The sequence below is a fragment of the Macaca nemestrina genome, chromosome 3 (assembly GCF_043159975.1).
Source record: "Macaca nemestrina isolate mMacNem1 chromosome 3, mMacNem.hap1, whole genome shotgun sequence".
Taxonomy (NCBI): Eukaryota; Metazoa; Chordata; class Mammalia; order Primates; family Cercopithecidae; genus Macaca; species Macaca nemestrina.
Genome location: NC_092127.1, coordinates 145,143,786 through 145,164,599, shown reverse-complemented (window position 1 = coordinate 145,164,599; position 20,814 = coordinate 145,143,786). Strand labels below are relative to the sequence as shown.

Sequence of the window (20,814 nt, the reverse complement as noted above, 5' to 3'; positions counted from 1 at the left end):
TGTGGGAAAATTAGATTAGTAATGTATTAGAGCATCTAGCACAATGGATAAAGCCCGAATGACGAAAAAGGAATTACTCATTATTTCTCATGGATTTTCTAAGAAAAAGTGCAAATTATCAGCCGGGCACGCAGTGGCTCATGCCTGTAATCCTAGCACTTTGGGAGGCCGAGGCGGGCGGATTGCCTGAGCTCAGGGGTTGGAGACCAGCCTGGACAACACGGTGAAACCCCGTCTCTACTAAAATACAAAAAATTAGTCCGGCGTGATGGCGGGCACCTGTAGTCCCAGCTACTCGGGAGGCTGAGGCAGGAGAATTGCTTGAACCTGAGAGGCAGAAGTTGCAGTGAGCAGAGATCACGCCACTGCACTCCAGCCTGGGCAACAGAGTGAGCCTCAGTCTTTTGTCAAATTTAAAATGAATACTACTGTTAGTAATGACATCAAATAAAAATGATTTTACCTAAAACTGCACATGGTAAAATTGATGATACATATATTTTATTTTAAAAATAACATCTCTTTTTAAAATTTTTATTTATTTATTTTCTTTTCTGGTTCATGTTCTCTCATGAACATCTTTTCTCTCTCACTGCAGCCTGAACCTCCTGGCTCAAGTGATCCTTCCGCCTTGGCCTCCCAAAGTGCTGGGATTATAGGCGTGAGCCACCTCACCCGGCCATAAATGTTCTTTTTATTTCTCTGAAATTATTTAATCAGAATCAGGCCTTTTTTTTTTTTTTTTTTTTTGTAACTTATCTATTTATTTTATTTTATTTTGAGATGGAGTTTCACAGTTTTGCCCAGGATGGAGTGCACTGGCACATTCTCGACTCACTGCAACCTCCGCCTCCCAGGTTCAAGCGATTCTCCTGCCTCAGCCTCCCAAGTAGCTGGGAATACAGGCGCCCGCCACCATGCCCGGCTAATTTTTTTGTATTTTTAGTAGAGACGGGTTTTCACCATGTTTGGCCAGGCTGGTCTTGAACTCCTGACTTCAGGTGATCCACCGGCCTCAGCCTCCCAAAGTGATGGGATTATAGGCATGAGCCACCGTGTCTGGCCCTATGTATTTTTTTTTTAACAGGCTCTCTTGCTCTGTTTCTCAGGCTGCAGTGCAGTGGTACATTCACTACTCATTGCAGCTGCAAACTCCTGGGCTCAAGCAACCGTTCTGCCTCAGCCTCTGCCCGCCTCAGTGTGTGGTGTGTGCCTGTAGTCTCAGCTACTCCAGAGGCTAAGGCGGGAGGATAGCTTCAGCCCAGGAGGTCGAGGCTGCAGTGAGCCAGGATCACATCACTGCACTCCAGCCTGGGCAACAAAGCAATACCTTGTCTCAAAAAAGAAATTTTAGGCCAGGCGCGGTGGCTCATGCCTGTAATCCCAGCACTTTGGGAGGCCGAGGCGGGCTGATCATGAGGTCAGGAGATCGAGACCATCCTGGCTAACACGGTGAAACCCCGTCTCTACTAAAAATACAAAAAAGTAGCAGGGAGTGGTAGTGGGCGCCTATAGTCCCAGCTACTCAGGAGGCTGAGGCAGGAGAGTGGCGTGAACCCAGGAGGCGGAGCTTGCAGTGAAGGGAGATCCCTCCACTGCACTCCAGCTTGGGCCAGAGAGCGAGACTCAGTCTCAAAAAAATAAATAAATAAAAACAAACAAATAAATAAATAAATAAATAAAATAAAATAATACTCTGAGGTACAATATAAGTTTCTTTTTTAAACCTAACACTATTCTGATCCACTTTAAGCCAGCAAAAAGAGTCTCTAGAGGGAGTCTGATAGCAAGACAGAATCTCAAGTAGGGTAAGATCATTACAAATGACATCCTATTGCCGGGCGCGGTGGCTCAAGCCTGTAATCCCAGCACTTTGGGAGGCCGAGGCGGGTGGATCACGAGGTCAGGAGATCGAGACTATCCTGGCTAACATGGTGAAACCCCGTCTCTACTAAAAATACAAAAAACTAGCCGGGCGTGGTGGCGGGCACCTGTAGTCCCAGCTACTTGGGAGGCTGAGGCGGGAGAATGGCGTGAACCCGGGAGGCGGAGCTTGCAGTGAGCCGAGATCACGCCACTGCACTCCAGCCTGGGAGACACAGCGAGACTCCGTCTCAAAAACAAAACAAAACAAAACAAAACAAAACAAAAACAAATGACATCCTATCACCTTTGCCATATTCTGTTGGTTGGAAACAAGTAACAAGTGCTGCCTGCACTCAAGGCAGGGGACTACACAAATGCATGAATATTAGAAGTGGGGATAACGGGACACCACCTTGCAGTATGTCCACCATAGCTGGAAAGAAAGAAATGATAATACTCCAAGAAGAAAGCATGATGAATTGAAGGTACAAAATAAGATGACCAGAATATGCCCAAACATAACAGTTATCACAGTGTCAATGAATTAAATTCACCTAAAAAATACACAAGGAAAAATAAACAGAAGACTTGGATGTGCTGTTTCTAGGAGACATACCCAAAAGAAAATGATACAAGAAGACTGAAAATATTGGCATTAGAAAACATACAGAACTGCAGTACTAACAATATTTGGTAACAGAGAAAACTGCATTCAGGGTAAAAAGCTGTAACAGAGATAATGTGCGATATTTCATATTAATAAAAGTCTAAAACACCTGGCAGATATCATAGTTTTGAATCTTATTTATTTATTTTGAGACGGAGTCTCGCTCTGTCACCCAGGCTGGAGTGCAGTTGCCGGATCTCAGCTCACTGCAAGCTCCGCCTCGCGGGTTTAGCCATTCTCCTGCCTCAGCCTCCCGAGTAGCTGGGACTACAGGCGCCCGCCACCTCGTCCGGCTAGTTTTTTGTATTTTTTAGTAGAGACGGGTTTTCACCGTGTTAGCCAGGATGGTCTCGATTTCCTGACCTCGTGATCCGCCCGTCTCGGCCTCCGAAAGTGCTGGGATTACAGGCTTGAGCCACCGCGCCCGGCCGATAGTTTTGAATCTTTATGAACCAAACAATATGCCAACACTTTTAGTAATCAAGGAAAATTGAACAAATTCTGAATCATAATGGGAGATTTTAACACACATCTCTCACAAAATCAACATATCAAATAAATAAAAATAAGGCTATTTAAGATTTAAGTAATGTAATGAGCAAGTTTGATTTAAAGGCATAGATAGAGGCCAGGTATAGTGGCTCATACCTGTAATCCTAGCACTCTGGGAGGCCAAGGCAGGTGGGATCACCTGAGATCAAGAGTTTGAGACCAGCCTGGCCAACATGATGAAACCCTGTCTCTACTGAAAAAAATACACAAATTAGCTGGGTATGGTGGCACATGCCTGTAATCCCAGCTACTAGGGAGGCTGAGACAGGAGAATCGCTTGAACTTGGGAGGCAGAGGTTGCAGTGAGCCAAGATCTTGCCACTGGACTACAGCCTGGGTAACAAAGCAAGACTCTGTCTCAAAGAAAAAAAAAAAAGGAAATATAAAAAACTGATTATGCTTTAAGACACAAAGAAAATTACAACACATTTCAAAAGACAGAAATCAGGCCATTTCACTATTTGCAATGCAGTAAAATTAGAAATTAAAAGAAAATAACAACCTTTGAGAGATCTATCCATGTTAGACTGGGTGTGGTGGTTGACGCCTATAATCCCAGCACTCTGGGAGGCTAATACGGGAGGACTGCTTGAGCACAGGAGCTCGAGACCAGCCTGGACAATGTAGTGAAACCCCATCTCTGCAAAAAGAAAGAATATATATATATTTTTAAAAGTGATCTATTCTAGTCGAAATTAAGAAATACCCTATTAAATATACATAATAGATTTTATATTATATCCTGATTTCAGAAATATTAATATATGAAAAAGGTCATTTTAGGAAAAATACCATATGTCTCTGGTTCTTAAAGATTATCCTTAGACTCCTGCTCCCCTCATGCAAGCTGCAATCATTTCTGCCCCTATTTGTTAGGATCCTGAATGCCAATAAGTCAACAGTCTCCTCCTCCAGACTTTTCTTTACATTTCAAGACTCAGGGTAGCATATTTTGGGGGACAGGAACAGTGCTAAATATATTTGCCTGTTAACATATTTAATTCTCACAATAACCCTGATGAGAGAAATCCAGTTTAGAGTGTGTAGAGTAACTAGCTCCATGAACATCTGTTAATGAAAACCTCAGCAGGGACAAATAATTTGCCCATGTCTTGTCCCATTAGAGACAGAATTCAAACCTGGCTGGCTAGACAGCCTGTGCCCTTTTCTGTACATCAACCTGCATGCCAGTATTGTGTTCAAAGGTGTTTTCCCTAGCTTGGATTCCTGTGGAAAAGTTTAGCAAGACCATCTACATACCAGTCCATATCCCTTAACTATGTTAGACTAGTAAGAGTTGATCTGTAAAATCTCAATGCTTATTCATTTTCTTTTTCTTTTTTTCTTTCTGTCCTGAATGGTGTTAGAGAGAACACTATCTCACCATTTCTGCAGGCTATTTTATTTTATTTTTTTGAGACAGTCTCACTCTGTCACCCAGGCTGGAGGGCAATGGCATGATCTCGGCTCACTGCAACCTCTGCCTCCCAGGTCCAAGCGGTTCTCCTGTCTCAGCCTCCTGAGTAACTGGGACTACAGGCACCTGCCACCACGCCCAGCTAATTGTGTATTTTTAGTAGAGACAGGGTTTCACCATGTTGGCCAGGCTGGTCTCGAACTCCTAACCTCAAGTGATCCACCCACCTCAGCCTCCCAAAGTGCTGGTATTACAGGAGTGAGCCACGGTGCCTGGCCCATTTCTTCAGACTTTAAAACCGAGAAAATAAATTAACTGGGACTGAGAAAATAAAACTATGCCCTGCTATGCATGAATCTGGGAGGACACATACAAATAAAGTTAGCTGCAAAGTTAAAGAGAAATAATCTTTCCCTCAAGGACATGCTGTAGCTGTAAAGCATCAAACCACCCGCTTCCTGGAGTGACTACTGTTTTCTCTCTGACTGAGAAGCTTGGTTCCCTGAAATAATAGACTAGAAACCAGTTTGAAATTATGTCAGAAAGAATGAAATATGCCACCCTTACTTGGAACATCTAAGGCACAAAGAAGCAACTTCAATTTCCAATCCAGGTGCAAAGCTTCAGAGGACTTTCTGAAAACAACATTCCACCTTAACTTTCTAGTACCCAAAGAAATGGGAACCATGGCCAGGCATGGTGGCTCACCCCTGTAATCCCAGGACTTTGAGAGGCCAGGGCAGGCAGATCACCTGAGGTCAGGAGTTCAAGACCAACCTGGCCAACGTGGCAAAACCTTGTCTCTACTAACAATACCAAAATTAGCTGGGTGTGGTGGCGGGCGCCTGTGGTCCCAGCTACTCAGGAGGCTGAGGCAGGAGGATCGCTTGAGCCCAGGAGGCAGAGGCTGCAGTGAGCCGAGATTGTGCCACTGCACTCCAGCCTGGGTGACAGAGTGAGACTCTGTCTCAAAAAAAAAAAAAAAAGAAAGAAAGAAAAAGAAAAGAAAAAATAAATAAAAGAAATAGGAACCTGTTCTCATTTGCAGTCCAGATCTGATGTTGTCCCACTTTACATACAACCCTATTTTGCTTTGATCCTATCTTTATTTAATTTTCACCTAAATGTCTCTCTTCCCCAAATCCTATCTTTTTTTTTTTTTTTTTTTTTTTGAGACAGAGTCTCGCTCTTGTTACCAGGTTGAAGTGCAGTGGCGTGATCTGGGCTCACTGCAGCCGCCACCTCCCGGATTCAAGTGATTCTCCTGCCTCAGCCTCCCCAGTAGCTGGGACTCCAGGCATGCGCCACCATACCCTGCTAATTATTGTATTTTTAGTAGAGACGGGGTTTCACCGTGTTGACCAGGATAGTGTCAATCTCTTGACCTCGTGATCCGCCTGCCTTGGCCTCCCAAAGTGCTGAGATTACAGGTGTGAGCCACTATGCCCGGCCCCTATCTTTTTTTTTTTTTTTTTTGATGCAGGTTCTCACTGTAGCCCAGGCTGGAGTGCAGTGGTGCAATCACAGCTCACTGCAGCCTCCACCTCCTGGGCTCAAGTGATCCTCCCATCTCAGTCTCCTGAGTAGCTGGGACCACAGGCATATGCCAGCTTGCCAGACTAAATATTTTTGTATTTTCTGTAGAGACAGGGTTTCACCACGTTGCCTAGACTGGTCTCAAACTCCTGGGCTCAAGTGATCAGACCTCCTTGGCCTCCCAAAGTGCTGGGATTATAGGCTTGGGCCACCGCGCCCAGCCCCCTATCTTATCTTTTCTTTTGTTTGGTGACATATCTCATAGTTTCTCTGATGTGCAGCCTCTCTTGTTGTAGCAAGTCAGTAAACCGCACTTCTTTCAACTACAGGTTTGTCCCTGATGGTCTGAGGCTGATTGGGCTGGAACAATATCATGGAGGTATGGCCAAGATCCTTGCTGCCATGAACCAGAACCCTTGGTAATAATATGCACATCTGAGACTTCTTGAGTCTCCGCTGCCTTAGGCCTCTCTGTCCTTGATTACATGGGTCTCGCATTGAATCTGGACTTTTATTATCTCTTTGGCCCTTTAGAGTCATGCTGATTTCTTGAGTCAGCAGGCAGAGCAATTTATCCTTGGGGTTAGGGCCCAAATTCATGAGTTTTTCTTTTATATTTTGTATTTCAAAAAGAGAGAGACAATGTATTTAAAAACAGTTGCTTTTTATATTACTTATAAAAGTAATATTTTTATTTTTGACCACAAGCCAGCCTCTTGTGGTTTGCCTCCAAGATACTTACACTAGTTCCTGGCATAACTTCACAGAGGACAGTGAATTGTAGAGGCTACTCTGGAGAACTTTGGCTCAAATAAGATTGTTCATTTTAGACATGTCTTAGAATGAAAAAGGAAAAAAAAAAAAAAAAAAACCCAAGTCTCATGAGGAGACTGTCTTCTCTATTCTTTTTCTTTTTTATTAATTTTTTTCTCTTTTTTTAAATGTTTTTCCTTTTTGTCTTATCTTTCTAAAAGAGAGATCACTTAGTTTAATGAAAGACTCCCTCCCTCCCAAAACATCCTTCATTTCCATTCGTAGGGGTTTAATAAATATTGGCTGCTTTATTCTATGAGTTGGCAAAATTGTGAAGGGCCCAAGTTACTGTTTCAACCAACCAGGTGTGAAACTCGTGTGTGTGCATGTGTATCCTGAAATGGGTTTTTCTATATCTAAACTTTTTCCCTCTCCTTAGAGCAGAAAGATTATTAGCTTTTCTCCAATAATTGTATATGTATCTATAGCTGGCTCCTGCTTTTTCTTCTCTTTTCTTTCTTTTTTTTAAAGAGACAGAGTCACACTATGTTACCCAGGCTGGAGTGCAGTGGCTATCCACGGGTGTGATTATAGTACACTACAGCCGGGAACCCCTGGCCTTAAGCGATCCTTCTGCCTCAGCCTTCTGAGTAGCTGGGACTATAGGTGCATACCACTGTGCCTGGATTCTTTTCACTTTCTTTTCCTGTTTTCTCCCTCCTATCCTCCCTCAAGAAATTTTAAAGGTGAATTGACTAAAAAAAAAAAATCATTTTGTTGTCATGTGTGCACTCTAGAAAATCTAGTCCACATAAATAATAAAAAATTTCTGAACAGATAAAGTTAAAAATGGTATTTTGTTATGTAAAAATGCTAACACTGTATTTTAATTTTCATAATATTAAAGTTAAATTTCTAATGCTTTAAACTTTCTAAATTTTTATATTGGGCTTCAGAGTCAAATAACTTATTATTTCCAAAAATTGTGTAAGATTGAAAATATAATATGGTGCGTAATTAAATAAAAATGTAATTAATTACAGATGTCTTTTAAAAGATTTTGATTACGTGAAATTCCTGTAATACTATAAAATGTGTTAATTAAAATTTTAATTTCCAAGTTTTAAAAATCTTAAGAACTTATACGGCCAGGCGCGGTGGCTCAAGCCTGTAATCCCAGCACTTTGGGAGGCCGAGACGGGCGGATCATGAGGTCAGGAGATCGAGACCATCCTGGCTAACACGGTGAAACCCCCTCTCTACTAAAAAAAAATACAAAAAATTAGCCGGGCGAGGTGGCGGGCGCCTGTAGTCCCAGTTACTCGGGAGGCTGAGGCAGGAGAATGGCGTAAACCCGGGAGGCGGAGCTTGCATTGAGCTGAGATCTGGCCACTGCACTCCAGCCTGGGCGACAGAGCCAGACTCCGTCTCAAAAAAAAAAAAAAAAAAAAGAACTTATACAACAATTAATTGATATGTGATCTTTGGATACTTGAACAATTTTAAGTTAAAAAATGATATAAAACTCTGGTCATAGCATATGATGGAAAAATCTTAATCTTCTGAGACTTGTGATGTCCTCAAAGGAACCACTGATGCATGTGTGGAAATTTTATAATGTAAAGAAAAAGAAAGGTTAAAAAAAGCCCTCCCTAAGATGGCTGCTGACGACGAACTACTGCTCCCGCTGCCCGCCAGGCTGTTGGAAACCGGCAAACAGATTCTGGACGAAGTAGAAGTAGCGACTGAACCCGCCGGTTCCCGGATAGTCCAGGAGAAGGTGTTCAAGGGCCTGGACCTGCTTGATAAGGCTGCCGAAACGTTACCGCCGCTCGAGTTGTTCAGCCGAAATGAAGATTTGGAAGAGATTGCTTCCACCGACCTGAAGTGCCTGTTGGTGCCAGCGTTTCAAGGAGCCCTCACCGTGAAACAAGTCAACCCCAGCAAGCGTCTAGATCATTTGCAGCGGGCTCGAGAACACTTTATAAACTACTTAACTCAGTGTCATTGCTATCATGTGGCAGAGTTTGAGCTGACCAAAGCCAAGAGCAACTCAGCCGAAAATCACACTGCTAATTCCTCCATGGCTTATCCTAGCCTCGTTGCTATGGCATCTCAAAGACAGAGTAAAGAAGAGAGATACAAGCAGAAGAAGGAGTTGGAGCATAGGTTGTCTGAAGTGAAATCTGCTGTGGAAAGTGGTCAAGCAGATGATGAGCGTGTTTGTGAATATTATCTTCTTAACCTTCAGAGGTGGATTGATATCATCTTAGAAGAGATTAAGAGCATTGACCAGGAAATTAAGATCCTGAGAGAAAGAGACTCTTCAAGAGGTATCAACTTTTTTTAATTTTTTAATTTTTTTTTTGAGACGGAGTTTTGCTCTTGTTGCCCAGGCTGGAGTGCAATGGCACGATTTCGGCTCATGGCAACCTCCGCCTCCTGGGTTCAAGCGATTCTCCTGCCTCAGACTCCCTAGTAGCTGAGATTATAGGCATGTGCCACCACACCCGGCTAATTTTGTATTTTTAGTAGAGATGGGGTTTCTCTGTATTGGTCAGGCTGGTCTCGAACTCCTGACCTCAGGTGATCCTCCTGGCTTGGCCTCCCAAAGTGCTGGGATTACAGGCATGAGCCACCATACCAGGCCCAAGAGGCATCAACTTCTAACTCATCTCACCAGGAGAAGCCTCCAGTGAAACCCTTCATTCTCACTCAGAATACCACCCAAGTCAAAGCGTTTGGAGCAGGTTATCCAAGTCTGGCAACTATGACGGTGAGTGACTGGTATGAGCAACATCGGAAATATGGAGAATTACCAGATCAGGGAATAGCCAAGGCAACACCAGAGAAATTCAGAAAAGCAGCTCAGCAACAGGAACATCAAGAAGAAAAGGAGAAAAAGCATGATGAATAAACACTCTACAGAGCTCGGGAGTGGGATGACTGGAAGGACACCTATCCTTGGGGCTACAGCAACCACCAGAACATGGGCTGCAGGGTGCACACCTCCCCCACCAAGGAAAGCCAGGCAGTCCTCTCCTCTCTGGGCTCACGCTTCAGCTGTGTACAACGAAGGCAAAGATGCTAAATCTTGCTTTGCATTCAAGAAAGTGTCAAGTGATTAAAAACAAAAACAAACAAAAAAACCTCTGGTCACTAAATACAGATTTTATGTATTCTTCTTATTATAACGTTATAAAATGACTATACAAAGGATGTGCAAATGTGCTTTTCAGAACAGGGGATCTGATAAAACATAAAATAAGCAAACAAACAAGCAAAAATAAACTGTGCAAATGCTTTGGATGATATCATATATGGGTTTGTTTTGCCAGCTTAACATTTAGGAAGATAGTCTAAAATGTGTACCAAAAAAATTAGGTAGCTATTTCTTGGTTTCCTGTCTTCTAGACTTGCCTGCAAAAAACAGAAGTTGGTTGCTTTGGTTAAAGGTGATAATTAGTAAAACAATAAAGACTGTACTCATAATAATTACAGAGAAATATGAATATGTATGCAAGATAATTTAGTTTATTAAATAAATTCTTGATATATTTACATTATAATTTCAAGTATAAATACATTGATTTATTTAATATACTGATTGGATTAATTTTATCTTAAAGTTAAAAGCTTTAATTTTGTAACTTATTTACATAGCCATGTAATTATATATGTCTAATCACACACATATAAATGTATATTAAGATCAATTGAAAAATCATCTATAAATGGTTAAAAAAAATTTAAGGTGAAATCAATGTTAGTAGATTTATTAAAAAGAGTAAAATTAGAATTTGGGTTTTCTTTTTGGAAAATGACCAAGATAGTCTGTGACCAGATAACAGCTATTCTTTCTAAACACCAAATATTCTATTAATTCTCTAGACTTCTTGGCATACTCTGGAATAATTTTCACCAAAAATTCCTCACTTTTCAGTTAAGTTGCTAGTAATAACTGTTACCTACTGATGTGGTTTTAAAATACGTATAATAACTTTAACTATCTTTTGGAGTTTTTGTTTGTTTTGTTAGGGTCTCGCTCTGTCACCCAGGCTGGAATGCAGTGGTGCAGTCTCCACTCACTGCAGCCTTGACCTCCCAGGTTCAAGCCATCCTCCCACCTCAGCCTCTCCAGTAGCTGGAGCTACAGGCATGTGCCGCCATGTGCAGATAATTTTTTTTTTTTTTTAATTTGAGACAGAGTCTCCTTTGTTGACCAGGCTGGAGTGCAGTGGTGCAATTTAGGTTCACAGCAGCCTCCACCTCCCGGGTTCAAGTGATTCTCCTGCCTTGGCCTCCTGAGTAGCTGGGATTACACCACCAGGCGCACAACCATGCCTGGCTAATTTTTGTATTTTTAGTAGAGTCAGGGTTTCACCATGTTGGCAGGCTGGTCTCCAGCTCCTGACCTCAAGTGACCAGCCCGCCTCGGCCTCCCAAAGTGCTGGGAATACAGGTATTAGTCACCGCACCCAGAGGTCTTGGGTTTTAAAAATTATAATTTCTGTTCATACCTTATATCTTCTGACAATTCTTCTTCACTCTGCCTTTATTTTAGGCCCTAAATTCAGAATAATAAAAATGTTAAGATGTCTTTTATCCTTAAAATATCTTTAGGCTTCCTGAAATGACTGTTAGGTATCACAAATATTTGCTCCTTCACTTTCTATGCAGGAAGAATAATTGAAATAATTGTTTGGCCTGGAGAGGTGGCTCCCACCTGTAATCCCAGCACTTTGGGAGGCCGAGGCAGGCAGATGACTTGAGGCCAGGAGTTCGAGGTCAACCTGGGCAACACAGTGAAACCCATCTCTGCGAAAAATACAGAATACAAAAAATTAGCTGGGTGTGGCGGTGCATGCCTGTGGTCCCAGCTACTTGGGAGGCTGAAGTTGGCAAATTGCTTGAGCCCGGGAGGCAGAGGTTGCAGTGAGCAGAGATCGTGGCACTGCACTCTAGCCTGGGTGACCCCAACTCAAAAAAACAAAAAGAAAGAAATAATTAAGTGTGGGCGTTTTTCAAACTTAAACAATGGTGAGGACTATTTTTTAACAGCAAATATTTTTTTAAAAACAGGAAAAAGAGAAGGAAAAAAACCCGTATTTTGTGAATTTTCTATAATGTGACATTTTTATTTTAAAAATAAGTAACTTAAAAATAGATATTAGGCCGGGCGCGGTGGCTCAAGCCTGTAATCCCAGCACTTTGGGAGGCCGAGGCGGGTGGATCACGAGGTCAGGAGATCGAGACCATCCTGGCTAACATGGTGAAACCCCGTCTCTACTAAAAATACAAAAAACTAGCCGGGCGTGGTGGCGGGCGCCTGTAGTCCCAGCTACTCGGAGGCTGAGGCAGGAGAATGGCGTGAACCTGGGAGGCGGAGCTTGCAGTGAGCCGAGATCGCGCCACTGCACTCCAGCCTGGGTGACACAGCGCGAGACTCCGTCTCAAAAAAAAAAAATAAATAAATAAATAAAATAAAATAAAATAAAATAAATAAAAATAGATATTACTCAGCCCAGCGCGGTGGCTCACGCCTATAATCCCAGCACTTTGGGAGGCCGAGGCAGGCGGATCATGAGGTCAGGAGATCAAGACCATCCTGGCTGACCCGATGAAACCCCGTCTCTACTAAAAAAATACAAAAAAATTAGCCAGGCCTGGTGGCGGGCGCCTGTAGTCCCAGCTACTCAGGAGGCTGAGGCAGGAGAATGGTGTGAACCCGGGAGACGGAGCTTTCAGTGAGTAGAGATCGTGCCACTGCACTCCAGTCTTGGGGACAGAGCGAGACTCCGTCTCCAAAAAAAAAAAAAAAAAGATATTACTTAGAACATAGAAATTTACTTAAAATAGAAAGTCAAAGAACATATCAATCATACGCATATTTAATGTATTTTAGTTTGTCTAAATCTCTCTTGGTAAGCCAACAGCTAGCTGGAAGACATGCACTAAGAAAATGGGAAGCTGTTGGTAGAAATAATTTTCGGATATGTAGAGAAATAGCTGGGATTAAAAAAAAAGGACTGTGGGAATCTGGAGTCATAAAGAGACTGCTGTAGAAGGGGGATGTTAGAAAGAACAAAAAATGGGGAATTTAATTTTTTTCACAGGAAAATGAAACAGAAAAAACTGCTTTGGATACAGCACAGAGCCAGTGAAGGATATACAATAATACTTCTGAAACAAAAGGGAAGAAAAGAGTGCCCAGAAGTTTGTGTATAGGAGAACCCACCCAGTAGTTCTGCTGTGAATATCAAGAGGCAAGGCTAGGTCTTTCTTCATCAAATGAAAAGCCTGGAGAATGCTGGGCTGGTAATGTCAGCAGATCCATTTACCTACTCAGAACTCATGTTTCCACTTTCCTTTTGAGTTCACAAGGGTGATCTGCTAAGATGGCTAAAGTCTCTGGGGACTTTTTTTTTTCTGAGAGAGTCTTGCTCTGTTGCCCAGGCTGGAGTGCAGTGGCGTGATCTCAGCTCACTACAACCTCTGCTTCCCTGGTTCAAGCGATTCTCCCACCTCAGCCTCCCAAGTAGCTGGGATTACATGTGTCTGCCACCATGCCTAGCTAATTTTTTTTTTTTTTTGAGATAGAGTCTAGCTCTGTTAACCTCCGCCTCCCAGGTACAAGCGATTCTCCTGCCTCAGCCTCCCGAGTAGCTGGGATTACAGGTGCCTGCCACCACGCCCAGCTAATTTTTGTATTTTTAGTAGAGACAGGGTTTTACTGTGTTGGTCAGGCTGGTCTCAAACTCCTGACCTTGTGATCCACCCGCCTCGGCCTCCCAAAGTGCTGGGATTACAAGTGTGAGCCACTGCGCCCAGCCTAATTTTTATTTTTAGTAGGGACAGGGTTTCGCCATGTTGGCTGGGCTGGTCTTGAACTCCTGAGCTCAAGTGATCTGCCTGCCTGGGCCTCCCAAAGTGTTGGGATTACAGATGTAAGCTACCACGCCCAGCCTCTGGCGATTTCTTAATTTACTGTATTTGGTTCTAAAGGAGGACCTTTGATGTTAGCCAGTAGTACAGTATATTGTATAGAAAAAAGGATAGAGGCATGCATAACAACTATTAGCACAAATATATTATATATGTGCATTTTTCTCTTCTAGCACTGATGTTACTCCTGTCAATTAGCAGTTGTGACACACATTGCTTAAAATCAACAGCCGATTCAATAATTGGAAATATAAACTTTATGAATAAAAATTATATAATAAATTGAAGATTTCTATAAGTTCACCCAAAAAGTATAAAACCTCAGCTAATTACATTCTCCTTTGGGATTTTATTCTTGCTTTTTGCTTACAAATATTTTTGAATTTATATTCCTAAAGGCAAAAAAAAAAAAAAAGGCACTTATACTAAAATGAGCAACTTCTTTTTCTTTATTTTTTATTTTTTGGGGGGGTGGGGGGACAGTGTCTCGCCCTGTTGCCCAGGCTGGAGTGCAGTGGCACGATCTCAGCTCACTGCAACCTCTGTCTCGTGGGTTCAAGCAATTCTCTTGCCTCAGCCTCCCGAGTAGCTGGGACCACAGGCACATGACATCGCGCCCCGCTAATTTTTGTATTTTCTGATAGAGACAGGGTTTTGTCATGTTGGCCAGGCTAGTCTCGAACTCCTGTCATCAGGTAATCTACCTGCCTTGGGCTCCCGAAGTGCTGGGATTACAGGCATGAACCACTGCGTGTGGCCTATTTATTTATTTATTTATAGACAGAGTCTCGCTCTGTTGCCAGGCTGGAGTGCAGTGGCGCGATCTTGGCTCACTGCAACCTCTGCCTCCCAGGTTCAAGTGATTCTCCTGCCTCAGCCTCCTGAGTAGCTGGGACTACAGGCACGCGTCACCACGCTCAGCTAATTTTGTTTGTTTGTTTGCTTGTTTTTTTGTATTTTTAGTAGAGGCAGGGTTTCACCATGTTGGCCAGGGTGGTCTCAATCTCTTGACCTAGTGATCCACCCGCCTCGGCCTCCCAAAGTGCTGGGATTACAAGCGTGAGTCACGGCGCCCGGCCACATTCCTTATTTTTAACAGCTTTTTTGAGCTATAATTCACATTTCGTGCAATTAATTTATTCAAAGAGTACAATTCTACGGTTTTTAGTGTATTGACAAAGCTGTGTACCCATCACTGCAATCAATTTCCGAACATTTGTATGCCCCAAAAAGAAATTATTTACCTATCAGCAATTGCTCCTTATTTCCCTCTGGCCTCCCAGCCCTAGGCAACCACTACTGTCTGTTCTGTCTTTATAGATTTGCTGCTGGGCATTTCATATACATGGAATCATACGATATGTGGCCTTGTGTTACTGGCTTTTTCACTTAGCGTGATGTTCCCAGCTTCATCCATGTTGGAGCACTTATCAGTACTTTATTCCTTTTTATCACTGAATAATAGTATATCCTGTGGTGTGGAAAAAAAAAAAAAAAGCATTAACACAGCAAGCTGGAGACTGCTATCCTTAGAAAAGCCTGCTTACGGCCGGGCGCGGTGGCTCACGCCTGTAATCCCAGCACTTTGGGAGGCCAAGGTGAGCGGATCATGAGGTCAGGAGATCGAGACCATCTTGGCTAGCACGGTGAAACCCCGTCTCTACTAATAATACAAAAAATTAGCCCGGAGTGGTAGCGGGCACCTGTAGTCCCAGCTACTCGGGAGGCTGAGGTAGGAGAATGGCGTGAACCCAGGAGGCGGAGCTTGCAGTGAGCCAAGATCGCGCCACTGCATTCCAGCCTGGGCGACAGAACGAGACTCCGTCTCAAAATGAATAAATAAATTAAATAAATAAATAAATAAGTAGAAAAGCCTACTTACCAGATTGGCCCTTGACTGGTGTCTGGGACCTTGAATTTGGGGAGATTCCCGCCCACCATTCCCTACATGATATGAATGGTTTACTCTGCCTTAACTATTCGTATGAACTCTGTGGTTTGTGCTATCCACCTGTTTTCCTCCTGGAGTCTGCAGTCTTGGTACATGCTAGGCACAGGGTGCCTACATGATCAGCTCCCAGTAAAAACCTTAGGCACTGAGTCACTAATGAGTTTCCCTGGCAGATACCATTTCACACGTTATTACAATTCATTGCTGGGGGATTTAATCTCATCCTGTGTGACTCCACCGGGAGAGGACTCTTGGAAGCCTGTGCCTGGCTTCCTCTTGACTTTGCCCTTAGTTGATTTTGCTTTGTATCCTTTTGCTATAATAAATCTTAACCATGAGTATGACTACATCCTGTGGGTCCTCTCATCAAATATAGGGGTGAGCTTGGAGGCCTCCAAGATGTATGAATATAGCTTATTTTACTTACCCATTCATTAGCTGATGAACATGTGGATTATTTCCACTTCTTGGCTATTATGAATAATGCTACTATGAATATTCATGCACAGGTTTTTGTGTAGACTTTCATTTTTCTTGGTTATTGTTGTATAATAGAGAATTTGGCCTCGTCCCTGGTTCCTGGTGAGAGACTCTAAATCTTTGTACTTTCTGAAGTAATAGGAATATCTTTGTTTTTCATGAGGCTCTTAGATCACACCTGAGTTTCCACTAATGAGGTGACTCATGCTGGGCACCTTAGAAAACTTCAGGATGGGGACTGATCATGTGATTAGAGTTGGGGCTTTGAGGCATGTGATATCATCCAGTGTCCTGGGAGGGGAAGAGTGGGGAGGGAAGCTAGAGTCTGAGTCCATTCCTGTGGTGGTTGATTCAATTAATCGTGCCTACTTCATGGAACCCCAATACTGAATACTGAACCTCAGTGGAGCTTCCTGGTTTGTGAACATGTCAGTGTGTCAAGAAGGTGACACACCCAGAGACAGCACAGCAGCTCTGTGTTTGGGACCCTCCCAGACCTCTCCCCATGTGTCTCTTCATTTGGCTGGTTCTGATATGTGTCCTTTATAATAAAATCATAATCACAAATATAGAACTTTCCTGAGTTCTGTGTCATTCTGGTGAATTATCAGACCTTAAGGGGATGTGGGAACCTCCAAATATAGCCATAGATTAGAAGTGTAGGTGGTCAGAAATGTAGGCTACAGTGAGCCATCACTGCGCTACTACACTCCAACTGAGGCTATGGAGTGAGACTCTGTCTCTTAAAGAGAGAGAGAAAAGAGAGAAGGAGGGGGAGGGGGAAGAGAGAGGGACAGAGAGAGAGAGAGAGAGAGAGAGAACAGAGAAAGCTGACCAGAAGATCTTGGTGGCAGAATTCAGGAATGGTGGTAACACTCTAAACTTTATGTGCCTATTTTCAGAGTGAAAGTGGTTGGGGGTGGAGCATAGAGGACTCTCTTTTGTCACTCTATATATTTCTATGTGTCTGGATTTTTAGAATTAAATTGTATTCATATAGTACTTGTGTGTTTTAAAATTATTTTAGGTCTGGTGTGGTGGCTGACACCTACAATCCCAACACTTTGGGAGGCCAAGGTGGGAAGATTGCTTGAGCCTAGGAATTCAAGACCAACTTGGGCCACAGAGTGGGACTCTGCTTCTACAAAAATTATCCTGGCATGGTGGTGCACACCTGTAGCCCCAGCTACTCAGGAGGCTGAGGTGGGAGAGTTACCTGAACCTGGGAAGTTGAGGCTGCAGTAAAACGTGATTAAGCCACTGCACTCCAGCCTGGACAATAGGAGTGGCCCTGTTTCAAAAATAAAATAAAATACATAAAATACTTTTAAAGTAAAAATGAGAATACATAAACTGGGTATGGTCCTCTTATCTCAGCTACTTGGGTCCTAAAGCAGGAGGACCCCTTCAGCCCAAGAGTTCAAGACGAGCCTGGGCAACATAGCAAGATTCTGTCTCAAAAAAATATATGTATAGTACAAAATAAAACAACACAGTGGTAGACAGTAGAAGGAGACTGGAAGAAGAGATGGGCTATGCTATGTGCTGGGCCATTCGTGCTATTTGCAACACGCAAGAGGCCACAATGAACTGTTTGTGAACTGAATGATGTAGTGATGTTGGCAACTTCCTGAGGAAGAGTGCGGAGGCAGCCTTGGTCTCTGCTGTGGAGCACAGGGAGGTATGCTATCTTCCTGAGCCTCTAGCTGGAAAGTGATCCATGGTCTACAGCAGCGATCCCCAACCTTTTTGGCACCAGGGACAGTAACACCCAAAGTGTGTTGCTTATGTCCAGTCTACTCCGTAATCTCGTTCTGGTTGCTGTCACTGCAGAAAACTCTGCTTCACAAAGATAGGATGTTGGAAATGGAAGCAGGCTTTCCAGTACTTTTGTGGCAATCTCAGGATATTCCACCTTGACTTTAATCCAGAACATACGGAGATTTGAAGTTGACTCCAACATACTGTTTTTTTTTCCTGTTTGTTTGTTTTTGAGACGGAATCTTGCTCCATCACCTCACTAGTGTAAACTCAGGCGTGATCTGAGAGTCTCATGAAAAACAAAGATACTCCGATTACTTCGGAAATTACCAGGATTTAGAGTTCCCCCCCCAGGAACCAGGGACGAGGCCAAATTCTCTATTATACATGGATGCTCTGTGTCCATCTCCTTGCAGAGCTCTTGCTCCTCATAGAGCAAGAAAAATGAAAGTCTACACAAAAACCTGTACATGAATGTTCATAGTAGCATTATTCATAATAGCCAAGAAGTGGAAATCGCCCAGGCTGGAGTACCATGGTGCCATTTCAGCTCATTGCAATCTCTGCCTCCTAGGTTCAAGCGATTCTCCTGCCTCAGCCTCCTGAATAGCTGGGCCTACAGGCACGCACGAACACACCCAGCTAATTTTTGTTTTTTTAGTAGAGATAGGATTTCACCATGTTGGCCAGGCTGGTCTCGAACTCCTGACCTCAGGTGATCTGCCCGCCTCAGCCTCTGAAAGTGCTGGGATTACAGGTGTGAGCCACCGCACCTGGCCTCAAACTCTTTTGAAAGCTGAGAGAGGCCGGGCGCGGTGGCTCAAGCCTGTAATCCCAGCACTTTGGGAGGCCGAGGCGGGCGGATCACAAGGTCAGGAGATCGAGACCACAGTGAAACCCCGTCTCTACTAAAAATACAAAAAATTAGCCCGGCGCGGTGGCGGGCGCCTGTAGTCCTAGCTACTACTCAGGAGGCTGAGGCAGGAGAATGGCGTGAACCCAGGAGGCGGAGCTTGCAGTGAGCCGAGATCGCGCCACTGCACTCCAGCCTGGGCAACAGCGTGAGACTCCGTCTCAAAAAAAAAAAAAAAAAAAAAAAAAAAAAAAGAAAGCTGAGAGAGGTGATCATGCACCAGCTGGGAGAAAGAAGGCCCTGGCTCAGTCTCTTTCAAAATCTCTGCTAATGTTTGAAACACGTCAGAAATCCCAATGTTCATTCATCAGCCCCATAATTCCAGTTTGGTTTTGAATGCAGCCACCTTATCTGCTGACTTGAACAAAGTTGTTGTTTTCCCCTGAAGTGACAGATTGAGTTTCTTGAACAGGTTGATAAGTTACACAAGTAAACAAGTTTTGTGACCCATTCTGTGTCACTGAAATGTGCTGCCAGTGGTGACCATTTTTCTAAAAGAAATCTCTGGAGCAACTCTTGTAACCCAAAAACTCTGGCCAGTGACCTGCCTTTAGAAAGCCATCTCACCTCTGTGTATGAGAGAAGATGTGTGTGCTCTGCATCCATCTCCTCGCAGAGCTGCATGAACAGATGAGTTAAGGGCATGTACTTTAATGTGGTTGATAATTTTAATCACATCCTGCAAAACGTTGTTAAGTTCAGGTGACATTTTTTGGCTAGCCAGCATTTCTCTATGGATGACACAGTGTGTAGACTCATATTCAGAACTGACCTCATGGCTAGGGATGGTGGCTAACGCCTGTAATCCCAGCACTTTAGGAGGCCAAGGCTGGCGGATCACCTGAGGTTAGGAGTTCGAGACCAGCCTGACCAACGTGGAGAAACCCTGTCTCTACTAGAAATATGAAATTCGCAGGGCATGGTGGTGCATGCTTGCAATCCCAGCTACTTGGGAGGCTAAGGCAGGAGAATTGCTTGAATCCAGGAGGCAGAGGTTGCAGTGAGCCGAAGTTATACCATTGCACTCCAGCTTGGGCAACAAGAGCGGAGCAAAACTCCATCTCAAAAAAATAAAAGTGATCTCTTTCACCCAAGTAGTGAAACCAGAAAGCTGTCCAGTCAGGGCAGTCACTCAGTCCATGCATATACCAACACAAGATGACCAATTCAGTTCTCCCGATATGTAATTATTCAAAGACTTGAATAGTTCTGCAGCTGTGGTGTTGGCTGGCAACAAAAGTGCATGTAACATATCCTCATGCACATCCTCCTGAAAAAATATCACACAAAAATCAAGCATTGTTGCCTTGTTGTCAACATCAGTAGACTCATCAACCTGGATGGCGTACCATGGTGACTCATTAATCCTGACAATCGTGCCTCAATATCCTCTGCTATTTCATCAATTCGTCTAGTGCCACCTTTTGAACTGCAGCCTCTCCTAAAAGCTCATGGCAAATGTCCTTAGCAGGAGGCAGGATCAACTCTTCACCAATAGTAAAGGGCTTCTTAGCTTTAGCAATGTGGTTAGCCACTAAGAATGATGCTCTCAGTGCAGACACATTTGACGAAGCGGTGGCCTTCAATACTTGCTTTTGTTCTTCGTGTTCACTTTTCTTTTTTTCTTTTTTTTTGGTTTTTTCTTTTTTTTGAGATGGAGTCTTGCTCTGTTGCCCAGGCTGGAGTGCAGTGGTGCAATCTCAGCTCATGCAACCTCCACCTTCTGGGTTCGGGCAATTCTCCCTGCCTCGGCCTCCTGAGAAGCTGGGAATACAGGCGCCCACCACCACACCTGGCTAATATTTGTATTTTTTAGTAGAGACAGGTTTTCGCCATGTTGGCCAGGCTGGTCTTGAACTCCCGACCTCAGGTGATCCAGCTGCCTCAGTCTCCCAAAGTGCTGGGATTACAGGTGTTAGCCACCGCGCCAGGCCTGTTATTGTTCTTTTGAAAAAATTCCAAAGGCAGTGGCT

The 20,814-nt window shown here is 43.6% G+C and overlaps 1 protein-coding gene and 1 non-coding gene across 2 annotated transcripts; both read left to right on the top strand.

Annotated features, from left to right (window-relative positions):
- The first annotated feature begins 8,325 nt into the window (after window positions 1-8,325).
- LOC112429373 (small nucleolar RNA SNORD42) lies at window positions 8,326-8,392 on the top strand. Its single transcript, XR_003021564.1, has one exon. It is a non-coding gene; the product is annotated as a small nucleolar RNA SNORD42 (small nucleolar RNA).
- Window positions 8,328-10,309, top strand: LOC105496847 (immunoglobulin-binding protein 1-like). The gene is given in 2 exon segments (XM_011767461.2): window positions 8,328-9,124; window positions 9,446-10,309. Coding segments are annotated over 2 exon segments (1,113 nt in total). The 5' UTR covers window positions 8,328-8,448; the 3' UTR covers window positions 9,883-10,309.
- Window positions 10,310-20,814: the final 10,505 nt, after the last annotated feature.